Below are 12,785 nucleotides of genomic sequence, written 5' to 3'. Positions count from 1 at the left end.
ATTTAACAGAAATGTTCAGACGTGTGTGTGTGTGTGTATGTGTAGTTAAACACACCTGAGCGATCCTCTCGGCTACGTCCTTACAGAACTGAGTGGGACAATCGAAGTGCTGCACCAGGTGAGGGAGCAGACACAGCACGTTCAACATGAAACCTAAAAAACAACAGCAACAGGACAAGCATTTAAAACAAGACTGCACCAGTACTATCTGTGCTAAACCTACGTTTAAAATGATTTATCATAAGTAAGGCACTAGCTAATTCACGGCTGTGAAAACCGATTCACGGACCGTGAAATAAACTGTTTCCCATGTAAAATGCAATTTCCTGTAAAATTCCAAATGTAAGGTTTGTGTTTAGCGATTTAACATTTTTCATTCGCATAGCGTTCAAGTGCCTCACTTTACTGGTTAATTTGCACTATGAGGTGTTCCTAACAATTCTACGGCAATTCAGTTAGCAATCGATTAGTCAAAATATCCAGTATGTCGAAGTCTAAAGCAGCTAAAAACACGACTCAGGTAACCAATTCTGTGGACGCAGAGAGGGGTGTCAAAACACGGACGAGTATTTTCATATTTGAGACAGAACATGAAGCCTCGCACCGTTGCTGGATGTTCTAGGTTTACATTCAACCCCTAAGGTAGCTGTGCTGTGTATGAGTGTAATCCTGTGGCACTTTTCTTTAAAAATACGTGAAATACATGAAATCTGTGAGTTTTGATAAATGAGGTCTCATGAATTTAGTAGGGCCCTAATCATAAGGAATCCAGAGATGTACTGCGAAATGCCAGCTGCATACCTATGGACTGGGACGTGTCCACCACAGGCAGGCGAGAAACAGGCGTGAGCTGAGAGAAGAGCTGCAGTGTGACCTCTGTAGTGGAAGCAGATGTGAAACCCTTGAGCATGGGCTGCTGGAGCCCATTAAAGCCGTTCCACCTCAGCTGGCTCTGGATCTTCTCCAGCTTCTCTCGGTTCTCTTGCTTCTTCAGAGTGATATGAGATAACAGCTTGACCAGCAGCCTCAGTGCCATCTGGTACTCGAACTCAAAATCTGACTCCATAAGGGACACAGCTGCCCAGAAGATGGTCGCTAGAAGGTTGTGAGGGTGGTTTGCGTTGGCAGGGTTGGTGGAAACAACATCTTCCCTGTAGGAGTTGGATACGCTGGACGAGTGTGAGCGAAGTTTGCCTAAATTGCCCTGGCGTCGCTGGGCGCGGGCACTGATGCGGTCCAGGGTGGCACTTCGAGGAATGTCCGAAGAATGCTCTGCTTCACCGAAGCGTTTAGGAACGGAGTAGCTCCGCTGATGGCGGATTTTCTCAGACGCCGTTCCAGAGCCGGGCATCAAATCGAGCTGACTGCTGCTCTTCTTGTTCACTGAGAGTTTGCTCTCTGTCAGGAGGTCTGGAGATGAAGCTCTAGAGAGGTATGAAAATAAAATACAACACAAAATATAATCCACTGCATGATCTAGTGAATTCAAAAAGTGAACAAAATATGAGAGTTCGTACCTGGTGAGCACAGCCATTAAATCACATTTCTTCAGGCATTCGGCGAGATTATCCACCACAGACTCCAGAGTAAGGAGGAGCTCCATCACGTAACCCTGATATTGATACATCACAAAGTCACTGCTGGATTAGGAAGAACCTGGCAACCAAACATCCCCTACTCTACCTAGTCTCGTGAGCACAGGGTCTTACCTGTACCTCCTCTCCGTGCTCCCCCACCACCTCCACAAGCCTGGACAGCAGTTCGGACATGGCCAGCGCTGAAATTGGTTGTCTGAGTGCACGGAAAAGCTGGAAGGAACGACCGGCATAATGTCTCGACGAGCTGGACAGGGCCGTCTGCAAAGCCACATCACTCAGCTGCTGCTCCAGCCATGCCCCTAGACATCCAACCACCAGAAAAACAAAAACATTACAACTGAAAATCTGAAAGGCACAAATTCCCACAGATGCACTCCTGCCATGACATACATGACCCTCACAAGTGTACATAAACTTTCCATGTCATGTGTATATAAACTTGCCTGGTTTGGACTCTTTAAGAACTGAGACTACATGGCGGAGGAAGTTGGTTAGCAGCTCTGTGCTCTTACACTGCTGGCTTTTTGGGGTGATGTCTTCATGGCACCATAACGGTCCAAATGGCCTAAAAGCATAAAAAAAATATATAAATATATATATTTAAATAAATATAATACAATATATAAATATTTAGACCAGGATTAAATAAAAGTGTAATTTACATTCATAATAATGTAAATTAAGGCCTATATTATAATAGGGAATGCAAATTACATAAATAAAATACATTATTATACAAATCAAAGCCACAATTTCATACATAATATACATTATTACACCAAAATATAAAATGATGCAACAATTATTACAATCAGCACTTCAGGTCAGGGTATTGGTGGGTCACAATGCAGTAACACACCCTTGACCCAACGCCAATCCATCTCTGTGCTTCAGTCACCCCCTCCCAAAGAGATACAGCCTAACATATATGTATGCAGACACCCAACTGGCCTATAGCAACCTGGATCCCAGTAGTAGTGTTCTAGCGTAATTTACTGCTGCGCCCCCACTCAAAATAGCTAATACTTCAAGATAACATAAAACATAACAAAACAACATCCAAAATAATATAAAATGCTTTTTTAACTTTTACACCTATTCAATAAGGTAAACAATGATCAGGTGGAACACACCGTCCACAACTAATCTAGAACTAAAACGATCTGAAACTAAAATATGCAGACATCATAATATATATCAAACACATACTGAACACTAAATAACACACTAAAATTAATAAAAAACTGTATTTTTAATTAAACACTAAAATATACTGGGGGAAAATGTGTTGTAGTAACATCTTTTCGCCACTAGGCGGAAGAAGAAGAAAAGATTTGCTGCTTTCTCATTTCGTCATTGGCATGTTTAAGGCTTCTCACCACCTACAGGACTCGTCAATAAATACTAAAACATTATTTAATTATTCATTTCAACTGACTGCGCCATCCCGATCAGGGTCACGGTGGGTCCGTTGCTACCCAGGGACAGGTTGTACACAGGAGTTCAACCTGGCCAAGGTTCCAGTTTTCTTTCATTTACATTTACAGCATTTAGCAGATGCTTTTATCCAACAGTATACAATCTAGGCGATTGAGGGTTAAGGGCCTTGCTCAAGGACCCAACAGTGGCTACCTGGCAGTGGTGGGGTTTGAACCAGCGATCTTTCAATAACTAGACCAGTACCTTTATCACTAGGCTACAACTGCTGTAGATCTTACTTTTTAACACTTGTGGCAATAAGGGAGCTTTCTCACCCCAGCTGAGAACTAAAGCCTGGTAAGCAGTAATATTAAAGTATGACTAGTACAAAATTATATCAATGTGCACTATTTTCCTGCAGAATTAGAAGAAGGAATGTCCTATGACACTGAACAGGACTGTCTATATGGACAAACACTGTATCAGCCTTGCCGCACCCAAAGAAAATAGAGAAGCAATTTTTTAAATGCTAAAAGGAAACAAGCATACCTGGGTGAAATGTACAGGAAGAACATGACAAACTCCACAGACAGTAACCAGAAACAAGCCGCTGTGATACAATGCCTCATAGAAGTATAATCAATGTACATATTCTTGTAATCATCGTTTCTTGTACCGCTAAATACTATCCCCTGGTAGTGATTAAACTTTAAAATAAAAAGTGTGTGTGTGTGTGTGTGAGTGTGTGTACCGTGTGGTGAGAAACTCCACCAGTTTGCAGCTCTTCTCATCGCTCTCAGTGCTGCTCTCCAGTGTTTCCGACTCGTCAGTAGAGAAATGGGGCAGGTTGCTGCTGCTGCTGCTGCCCAGACTCAGACTCAGACTCGACGACGTGGAAGACGAGCTCAAGCCAGAGTCGGGCACCGGAGACGCTTGGGCATCCCGCAGAAAATCAATGCCACCTGGACACAAAATGTAGGCACAGTGGATGAAGAACAGAGGCAGGAGAATTACTGATGTACAGACAGGTCACATGACCGCTGACATACCTGTGTAGAAGAAGTCGGGCTGGTAGGTGGGTTGGGTACCAGAATTTTTGGAGTGCAGCAGTGTGGAGGAGATGGAGGGAAAACTCCTGCTGCAGGACAGCGTGAGGAGCAGATGCATGAGGAGACGCTTACAGTGTTCAAACACCTCAGGTCGACAATGGTCCATTCCTAATCCCCAAACAAAACACAGTATAATTAAACCATAAATAATGTTCTTTTTTTAATAAAAGGTCTTTTATGAATACCCAGTTTATTTATTAGTGTTACGTATGCCCAAACCACCTCAACTGGCTCTGCTCAATCCGTAAGAGCAGCGACTCTACTTCGAGGCCTGCCAGATTGCTAAAATCCTCACCCTGTCATGGAGTGTAAGCCCAGCAACCCTGAACAGGAACCTTATTTCTGCTGTTTGTACCTGTTACTTTACTCTTTCTGTCATTACCTAAAGCTCACGACCACAGGTGAAGATAGGAACGTAGACTGACTGGCAAACAGAGAACTTTGTTTAAGGACTACGGAACAATGACTGCAAAACTGCTGCCGTGACCAAATGCATTTATTCCATTCTCCCATTCTCTTCTTTCATCACTCGTGAACAAGATCCCAAGGTACCTAATCTCCTACACTAGGGTCAGGTTTTGGAAATGGCATATGTAAATGCCACGGGGTGGTGGTGGGAGGTTGGGGGCAAAAAAAATGATACGGATGCCCAAAGTGTTACAATCCATGTCCCTTCTAACAAACAGTGGATTGTATTTTTACAAAGAACATTACACAGAACAGATATGGGTATTTTTTGTTGTGCAGTTGTAAATGGAGTACAATATGTAACTTTAGAGTCAAACAAAAGAAGCATTTTAGTACCTTTGTTTCAGTAAATAAGGCAAAATCTGTCTTACCATTCTGACTCTGATTAGATTTTGAACACACACCACCATTCTCTATCTATCTATTTCCTCGGATGCTCCCCTTAGGGGTCGCCGGCAGATCGTGATCCGCATTATTGATCTGGCAGTTTTTACGCCGGATGCCTTTCCTGACACAACCCTCTCTATTTATCCGGGCTTGGGACCGGAACTACAATGCACTGGTTTATGCATCCTAGCGGCTAGGTACCTAAAGGACAATTCAGTGTCTCCAATTAGCCGGGCTGCATGTTTTTGGACTGTGGGAGGAAACCGGAGCACCCGGAGGAAACCCACGCAGACACGGGGAGAACATGCAAACTCTGCACAGAAAGGACCCGGACTGCCCCACCTGGGGATCAAACCCAGAACCTTCTTGCTGTGAGGTGACAGTGCTACCCACTTAGCCACCGTGCCGCCACACACCACCATTCTCATTCTCATTAAAAGGGAAAAAATAAAAAGTAAATATCTCACCCAGAAAGAGGGAGTGGAGGAGCACGGGCAGATGTATGGACCAGTCCTCTCTCACACTGTGATCTACCACCAGCTCCGTCATGAAGATCACCGCTATATTACACCTGTACAACAACACAGAACCAAAGCAAGTTTGTTTATTAGGATTTTAACGTCATGTTTTACACTTTTGGTTACATTTATGACAGGAACGGTAGTTACTCATTACACAACATGCATCAGTTCACAAGGTTATATCGAACACAGTCATGGACAATTTAGTATCTCCAGTTCACCTCACTTGCATGTCTTTGGACTGTGAGGGGAAACCGGAGCACCCGGAGTAAACTCACGCAGATCAAACCCAGGAGCCAGGACCAAAGCAAGAATGCTGCTCATTTTTAGCATGTGTTTAGTCACATAGTAGGGGGAAAGTCTTCATTTTTATTTTGTATTTATTTAATATCCTTCCAGTGCAAAGATCTGTTGCAAATATATCCACAATGTCTTTTGACCTAGTATTCATTAATGTAAACAGAAAGTTGTTTATAAACATAATTAAAGATAAACTATATGCTGTAAAAAAATCATAAAGTATGAAGGCGGAAGCATCCTGGTATGAGGTTATTATACCTTTTTGCAAATGGTACTGGGTGGTTTTACATCATGAAAGAAAAGTTCATAAAAGGGGGATAAAAGAGTGGTAAAACAGACAATAAATAAATGAATGAATAAATAAATAAATCCCTGTAATCATTACCTTGTAAGTGTCTTTAAGTTATCAAAAATACCAGTATAAAAATGTGTTATTATTATTATTAGATTTGACCAACATGCTTTTCAATCAATTAAAACCTTTATTAAGTAGAATGTACATTATAGAATTCAGCACTTGTTCCAACAAGTAATACATATAAATATGTACGTTTCATATGTGAGCTGACCTGTGTAAAGGCCCTCGCAGGGTCACCGTTTCGGGCAGGTAGTCTACCAGAGGCGCCCAGCAGCCTCCGTTAGCAGGCATGGGTAAAGGCAGCGGCTGATTGGTCTCCAGCACGTTGATCAGCCAGTCAGCATACAATGGGAGAGGTTCACCTGAATGTCAGAGAGATTTTCATTAGTGTCATGTTTTATATTCGTGCTTTCGTACTTCGTGACTTGAATCCAGCAGTTCTGTGCATGTCTGCAGGTTATGCAAACACAGGCAGTTTAAAAGCTCAAACATTAGCATTAGTTGAACACGATGCAAATAAAAGCCTGTAAATGACTGTTAGACAGGAAAAGTCTGTACGAAATAGAAAATAAAATGATTATGTGTCCTAGATGTTGTTCTGTAATATTTGTACACACATACAGGTACGTATTATAGGAGACATCACTGTCTACACTTCCAAAACCTCCAAAACTATGTTTAGTGAATTACTGGGTCTCCTGTGGTTTAACATCCCTTGCTTCATTTTGGGGGATACAAACATTTGCTAAACCCTGATGAGTACAAACATCTTTTCTGTCCCAGGATACTCCAACTGCAACTCTTTTCTCTCATATAACAGTAGAAGCACCTGCTCAGTTGTTGGAATTATGAAGGATCTTCAAAAAGTTTCCTCACATTTATATTTTGGTTATAAACGTGAGGGTGGAGGAGGAGTAATCGGTCGTGTCTGAAAGACTGAGAAAGCTTATGATTATTATTTATTACAAAGGATTTACCTCCACCTTTTTGGACGCTCAAAGAAGCTTTAAGGGGAAGAAGATTTTCATGTGATGATGATGTGAAAGCAGCGGTGCATCAGTGGCTACGGGCTCAACCAAAAAAGTTGATACGACGCTGGAAAAAATGCTCGGAAGGTGACTGTAGAAAAGATGTCATTTGTTTTTTAAATTCTATTTAATAAGTGTGGAAACCTTTTAAAGAACCATCGTATAAACTCCTGCTTTGTCCTAAGGATCAGAGCTCCAGCTCTGTCTTGGAGACCACAAACCTACCATCCTACCCATAAACCTGAGGGATACACACCTCAGCTCTGTTCTTCAACATCCTCTCTGTACTCAGTGCTACTCAGTCTACTATGTGACACCACGTTCCCATGATCAGAACTGTTAAAAACATGTATTGTAAATCACAGTAGAACTCTGCCGACCGTCCAGCACTCAGGATTTGTTAAACTTTTTTGAATAAAATTTCACTCTTTGTACACTGCCCTGGAATTCCAACCAAACCACATGGCCCGTCCTGACCGAGTCCAAGATACGTGATCGGTCTCACGTTTGCTAAGCATCATTTGTACAAGCTCCATTAATAAGGCTGCATTTGAGCCTCTCTAGGATTTACTGTGATGCTTTTGTCAGCACGGAGAGAAATAATTGGAAACAGGCTAATGAATATGTTCGTCACTCACTCTTTTCGTCATCGTACGAGCCTCCGGAACTGTTGCTGTGGCGAGACTCCAAGCGGTTATGGGTCCTCAACATACTGCTCAGCCTGTAATTAACACACACACACACACAAATAACACAGTTTCCTGTCAGGATGGTGGCACGGTGGCTCACAGAAAAACAGTCCTGAGTTCAATTCCCAGGTAAAGATGGCCAGGGTCCTTTCTCTGTGGAGTTTGCATGTTCTCCCTGTGTCTGCGTGGGCTTCCTTCGGGTGCTCCGGTTTCCTCCCACTAGTCCACAGATGTGCAGTCAGGTTAAATGGAGCTACTAAATTGCCCTAAGTGTGCGAGTGTGTGTGAGTGTGTGTGTCCTGTGATGGACTGGTGACCTCTCTGGCGTGTTTCCTACCTTTCGCCCAGTGAATCAGACCCACCACAACCCTGAATAGGATAAAGCGGTGGTCAAACAGACAGTGAATGAATGAATATCTGCACTACATGATGGCAGCTACCATGTTTTGAATACCTAGGCAGTGTACATGATGCCTCTGGTTATTCAGGGCACAGCATTACAGCATGTATGTGACAACGAGTGTTTACGTGATATGGTAGGTGGTATCTGGTGTTTTCGGTACCTGTCCTCATTTTCCTTGATAAGTTTATCATCATCAGTGTCAGCAATAATATCCTGAGCAGGAACAACAGTGTTACTGCTGGACGTTGTACCTGTTGGTGTAGAACATTTGTACTGAGTAAGGTGAGTAAGAAGAGGGATTTATAGTCTAGCTGCAACATCTACCATCAAAACAGGAGTAAAAATTGTACTCTGCGCATCATGGTTAGGAACTCAATGTACGGCACATGAGAACAAATCAGAATGCTGGATAAAATAGTGGAAATTACATTGTGGTTTTCAGGTCTTACCCAGCTGCACATGCTCATTTTTTATATTGCACATAGAAGGGAAACTGGCATACAAACTAAAGTGCTAAAGTATTTGGACACCTGACAATGAGCTTGTTAGACCTCCTATTTCAAAAACAACTAATATTAAAATAGAGTGAGCTAAATTTCCCCTACATTGACCTCTAGAGTGATCTTGTAGTATTGCCGGGCACTGATGTTGGTCTCAGTTGAAGTTCCAATTAATTCCATAGCTGTTGAGTGCGATCTGAGGTCAGGGCTCTGTGCAGGCCACTGGAGTTTCTTTAAACTGAGATATAACTTATTTATTACATCCATTAACAGTTGTTGTGATGGAAACATGAGAAGTGTCCTAATACTTTTGTCCTTATAGTGTATGTCATAGGTCAAATAATCAATGGACTTTGTTATCAATGGAGTTGTTGCAGCTCTTGAGTAAAGTGTGTGTGTGTGTGTGTATGAGGTACGTACCAGAGATGGCACTGGAGATCTTGCTGGTGGCTGAAAACTGATAGAATGGGGGATTATCACAGTGCTGGATTACTGGATTAACAGGGTCGGTCTGCTGTAGTTCAAACAGCAGCTCCATCATTGTGTGTCTGGTGTTGTTCCTGCACAGGTAGATCACCACCTTCTTAATCTGGAAAGAGACAGGAATAAATGATGTTAAAATAATAAAAGAGGTTAAATCAGATAAACAACATTTCCAGAATGTTGGATCACGTATTGACTCACGTGTTGGAGAAGCACCGTATCACTGCTGACTCCACAAAGACTGATGAGGAACTGCAGAACCGTGTGTAAGTTACTGATCCATTTTTCGTTACACACCAGAGCGGTCCAGGCGTTCTCCATCTCCGAACCCGCCACATCATCTCCATACTGGCACACACAGACATGCATTTTAATGATGGGTTACACAAAGCATTATGTTCGAATAAAGGTGAAATACTCATTTATTCATTCATTTATTGTCTGTTTTGCCAGCGCTTTATCCTGGTCAGGGTTGCAGTGGGTCTGATTCATTGGGCGAAAGGCAGGAACACCCCTGACAGGTCGCCAGTCCATCACAGGGCAAATATTCACACATACACACACACACACACTTTTTTACAATTTTAGTAGCTCCAATTGGCCCAACTGCATTTCTTTGCGAGGAAACTGGAGCACCCGGAACAAACCCACAGACACAGGGAGAACATGCAAACCCCATATAGAATATAGGTTTCAGTCTCATCTCTTATCAGTAGTTAAAGCCCTGTGATGGATTGGCGCCCTGACCTTGCCTTGCACTAAGTGTTTCCCAGTGGAACTGGACCCACTGCATCCCTTACCAGGAAAAGTGGCTGATTAAAATGAAAGGAACATTTATTAAGTAAAATAATACAGATATAAACAATTAATTTATTGTTATTATTATTGGTTTTCTGTTTTCTTTTATTATTCTATTATTATTTTTAGTACATAAATATAATAATGAATTAATAATTATAATAATTTATGATAACAGGCTTTTGGGTGCTTCAACACAACACCACAACAATGGCATGGTCGTATTTACCCACCTTGGCGGTCATAAACATGAGGTTGTTGAGGACAAACGAGGTTGCCTGTGCCGAGCCCCAGCCTGAACCTGGGAGGTGTGATAAAGGTGGGATCATGGAAAAGCCATGCCTCTTATCTAACAGGTGGGCAGGACTGGAGGTAATGGGCAGCAGACCTCCATCCACCAGCTCCATGTTTCGCAGCCACGGCAGCAGATATTTCAGCATCACCTGCCTCCCGTTAGCGTGGGCGCAGGGAAACCTCAGACTGACTTCTGCAGACGAGAGAATTCAAAAAAGGAAAGAGGTTTATGACACGGGTTTTAACACAGGAGCCTCGTTTGTAAAGCAGTTTTTGTGTTTTAGTGGCAATAAGTAAAAATAAAGGGTTAATAAAGGAAGACCATTACTAATTTTACTATTACTTACATTTTCTTAAATTTTCTTTGGGATCAATTAAGTATCCATCCATCTATCCATCCATCCATCCATCCATCCATCTCTATCCATCTATCCATCTACCTCATGTTTATTACCATCCATCCATCTATCCATCTACCCATCCATCCATCCATCTATCCATCTCCATGCATCTATCCATCCATCTCTATCCATCTATCCATCTACCTCATGTTTATTACCATCCATCCATCTATCCATCTACCCATCCATCCATCCATCTATCCATCTCCATGCATCTATCCATCCATCTCCATCCATCTTCATCCATCCATCCATTTATCTCCATCCATCCATTACATTGCATTACAACATTGCCAAACATTAACCCATTCATTAGCAACAAAGACAGACAACCACAAAAAATAAACACATACAGACCTGAGAAGAGGGGTAAGGTGAGTTCGGGGTACATCCTGGCAAGCTGGGCAGACAGTTGTTCCACAGAGAGGCTGTAGAGAGGGGGCAGAGGACCGTGGGTGCCATGCAGAATGCTGCTTTTTTTCTCTTCTAATATTCTCTTAGAATAAACTCGCAGCTTCATCTCTAAAATCTGTACATGCAAAAAAACAAACAAAAAAACATTTATTTACAACGCATCACACCAGGGCTGGTCATTTTGGATAAATATGTATTCAGTGTTCTGACTTACTTGCATTAATTGCATAGCAATCTCACAAATCTCCCTGCTGGAATCTGATGCCTTGAACAGGATGAGGTTCAGTAATGTCACAACGTCACAAGGATAATTTCTGCACAGTAAATGTATATACACGTTAGTGGGGAAAAGTAATCACCTGTTTGAATTGAATATTTTATTTTTAGTTCATTGGGCTGGTCAGAGTTGAGGTGGGCCCAGTTCTACAGGGAAAGGACCCGGCAACTGTAACCCAAACCACATGTACCTCAATGTGAATTCTTATAGACACCAGGGTGGCACTGTTTCATGCTCCAGTCAAAACAGGTTGCTGCTTTAAACCCTTTAAAGCAGTTTGAATTGCCACTGTGTGTGAAAGGTGCTATACAAATAAACTTGCCTTGCCTTTAAAATATTCCAAAAGTTATTAAACATTGTCCAAATAATTAAAAACTACAGTTACTATCAAAAAAGTCATCACATTTGCTGAATATTCCCTAAATCGGCAACAGTAGGGCAGTTGTAGCCTAGTGGTTAAGGTACTGGACTAGACTAAAGTAGCTTTACCATACAAACCGAGTATATTTGTGCACACTGTGCATATAAGTTAAAATAAACCCATAAGAAATGATAAATAATAAACACTATTTTTTTCAGTTTTTTTAATACCCACCTGCTCCCACATATGGTGGCGATGGCTTTGAAGCAGCCCGAGGCCAGCTGGTACGATCCGGTGTAACAACGATCCACAGCCCAGTTGAACAAATTGGACTGATCTGGGTTCAGTTCCAACAGCAGCACCACGATCTCACAGCTCAACCGATGCACCTGAAGAGACGATAATAATAATAACACTCAATAACATCTGAAATGATGAACCATCTACTGTTAAATTGTCTTTTTTACTGTTTATATTTGCTTAAGATAAAAATGTGGTACATTGAATAGTACATTGTTCGTATTATATATTATACACAGATGAGCCAATACAATAGCAACACTGGCCTAAAAGGCTGTCAAAACAGCTTAGACCCTCTAAAACTTGGACTCCACAAAACATGAAAGAGTCCTTTGGTATCTGATACCAAGAAATACAGTGCAGCCTACATTCCATCCTAGTTTTTCTTACTGTACCCAGCTGTCCACACGATCTTGGAGAAAACATGATTCGACCTTTGTCCACTGCACTTCCATGTCCACTCCCAATGCCTGCCATTTCCAATGTTGGACAGGATTTAACGTGGGTACGCTGACTGGCCTGTAACTAAGCAGCCCCAAACACAGGGTTTGATGCACTGTGTGTCGTGGCACATTCACCTCATCAAAATGATCTGCAATTTGAGCCGCAGTTGCTCTTTTGTTGGTTCTTTTACCTACTCAAAACATGCCTATAGGTGTACTGACTGCAGTAAATCT

The 12,785-nt window shown here is 42.0% G+C and overlaps 1 protein-coding gene across 1 annotated transcript in view; it reads right to left on the bottom strand.

Moving 5' to 3' along the window:
- Nucleotides 1–12,785, bottom strand: part of frya (furry homolog a (Drosophila)) — a 68,549-nt gene that overhangs the window by 21,681 nt on the left and 34,083 nt on the right. Inside the window, exons 29-45 of the mRNA XM_063016310.1 lie at nt 12,043–12,197; nt 11,385–11,484; nt 11,114–11,285; nt 10,295–10,548; nt 9,465–9,611; nt 9,201–9,369; nt 8,441–8,531; nt 7,827–7,909; nt 6,372–6,522; nt 5,449–5,552; nt 4,067–4,234; nt 3,769–3,979; nt 2,042–2,163; nt 1,710–1,897; nt 1,518–1,612; nt 802–1,424; nt 56–153 (exon numbers count right to left, since the gene is read on the bottom strand). Coding sequence (XP_062872380.1) covers nt 56–153; nt 802–1,424; nt 1,518–1,612; nt 1,710–1,897; nt 2,042–2,163; nt 3,769–3,979; nt 4,067–4,234; nt 5,449–5,552; nt 6,372–6,522; nt 7,827–7,909; nt 8,441–8,531; nt 9,201–9,369; nt 9,465–9,611; nt 10,295–10,548; nt 11,114–11,285; nt 11,385–11,484; nt 12,043–12,197 — 2,931 coding nt within the window. The remainder of the gene's footprint in view (nt 1–55; nt 154–801; nt 1,425–1,517; nt 1,613–1,709; nt 1,898–2,041; nt 2,164–3,768; nt 3,980–4,066; nt 4,235–5,448; nt 5,553–6,371; nt 6,523–7,826; nt 7,910–8,440; nt 8,532–9,200; nt 9,370–9,464; nt 9,612–10,294; nt 10,549–11,113; nt 11,286–11,384; nt 11,485–12,042; nt 12,198–12,785) is intronic.

Source organism: Trichomycterus rosablanca, chromosome 20, assembly GCF_030014385.1.
Source record: "Trichomycterus rosablanca isolate fTriRos1 chromosome 20, fTriRos1.hap1, whole genome shotgun sequence".
In the NCBI taxonomy this organism is placed as follows: Eukaryota; Metazoa; Chordata; class Actinopteri; order Siluriformes; family Trichomycteridae; genus Trichomycterus; species Trichomycterus rosablanca.
The sequence above is the reverse complement of the archived record's forward strand: the minus strand, read 5'-3'. Positions and strand labels throughout refer to the sequence as shown.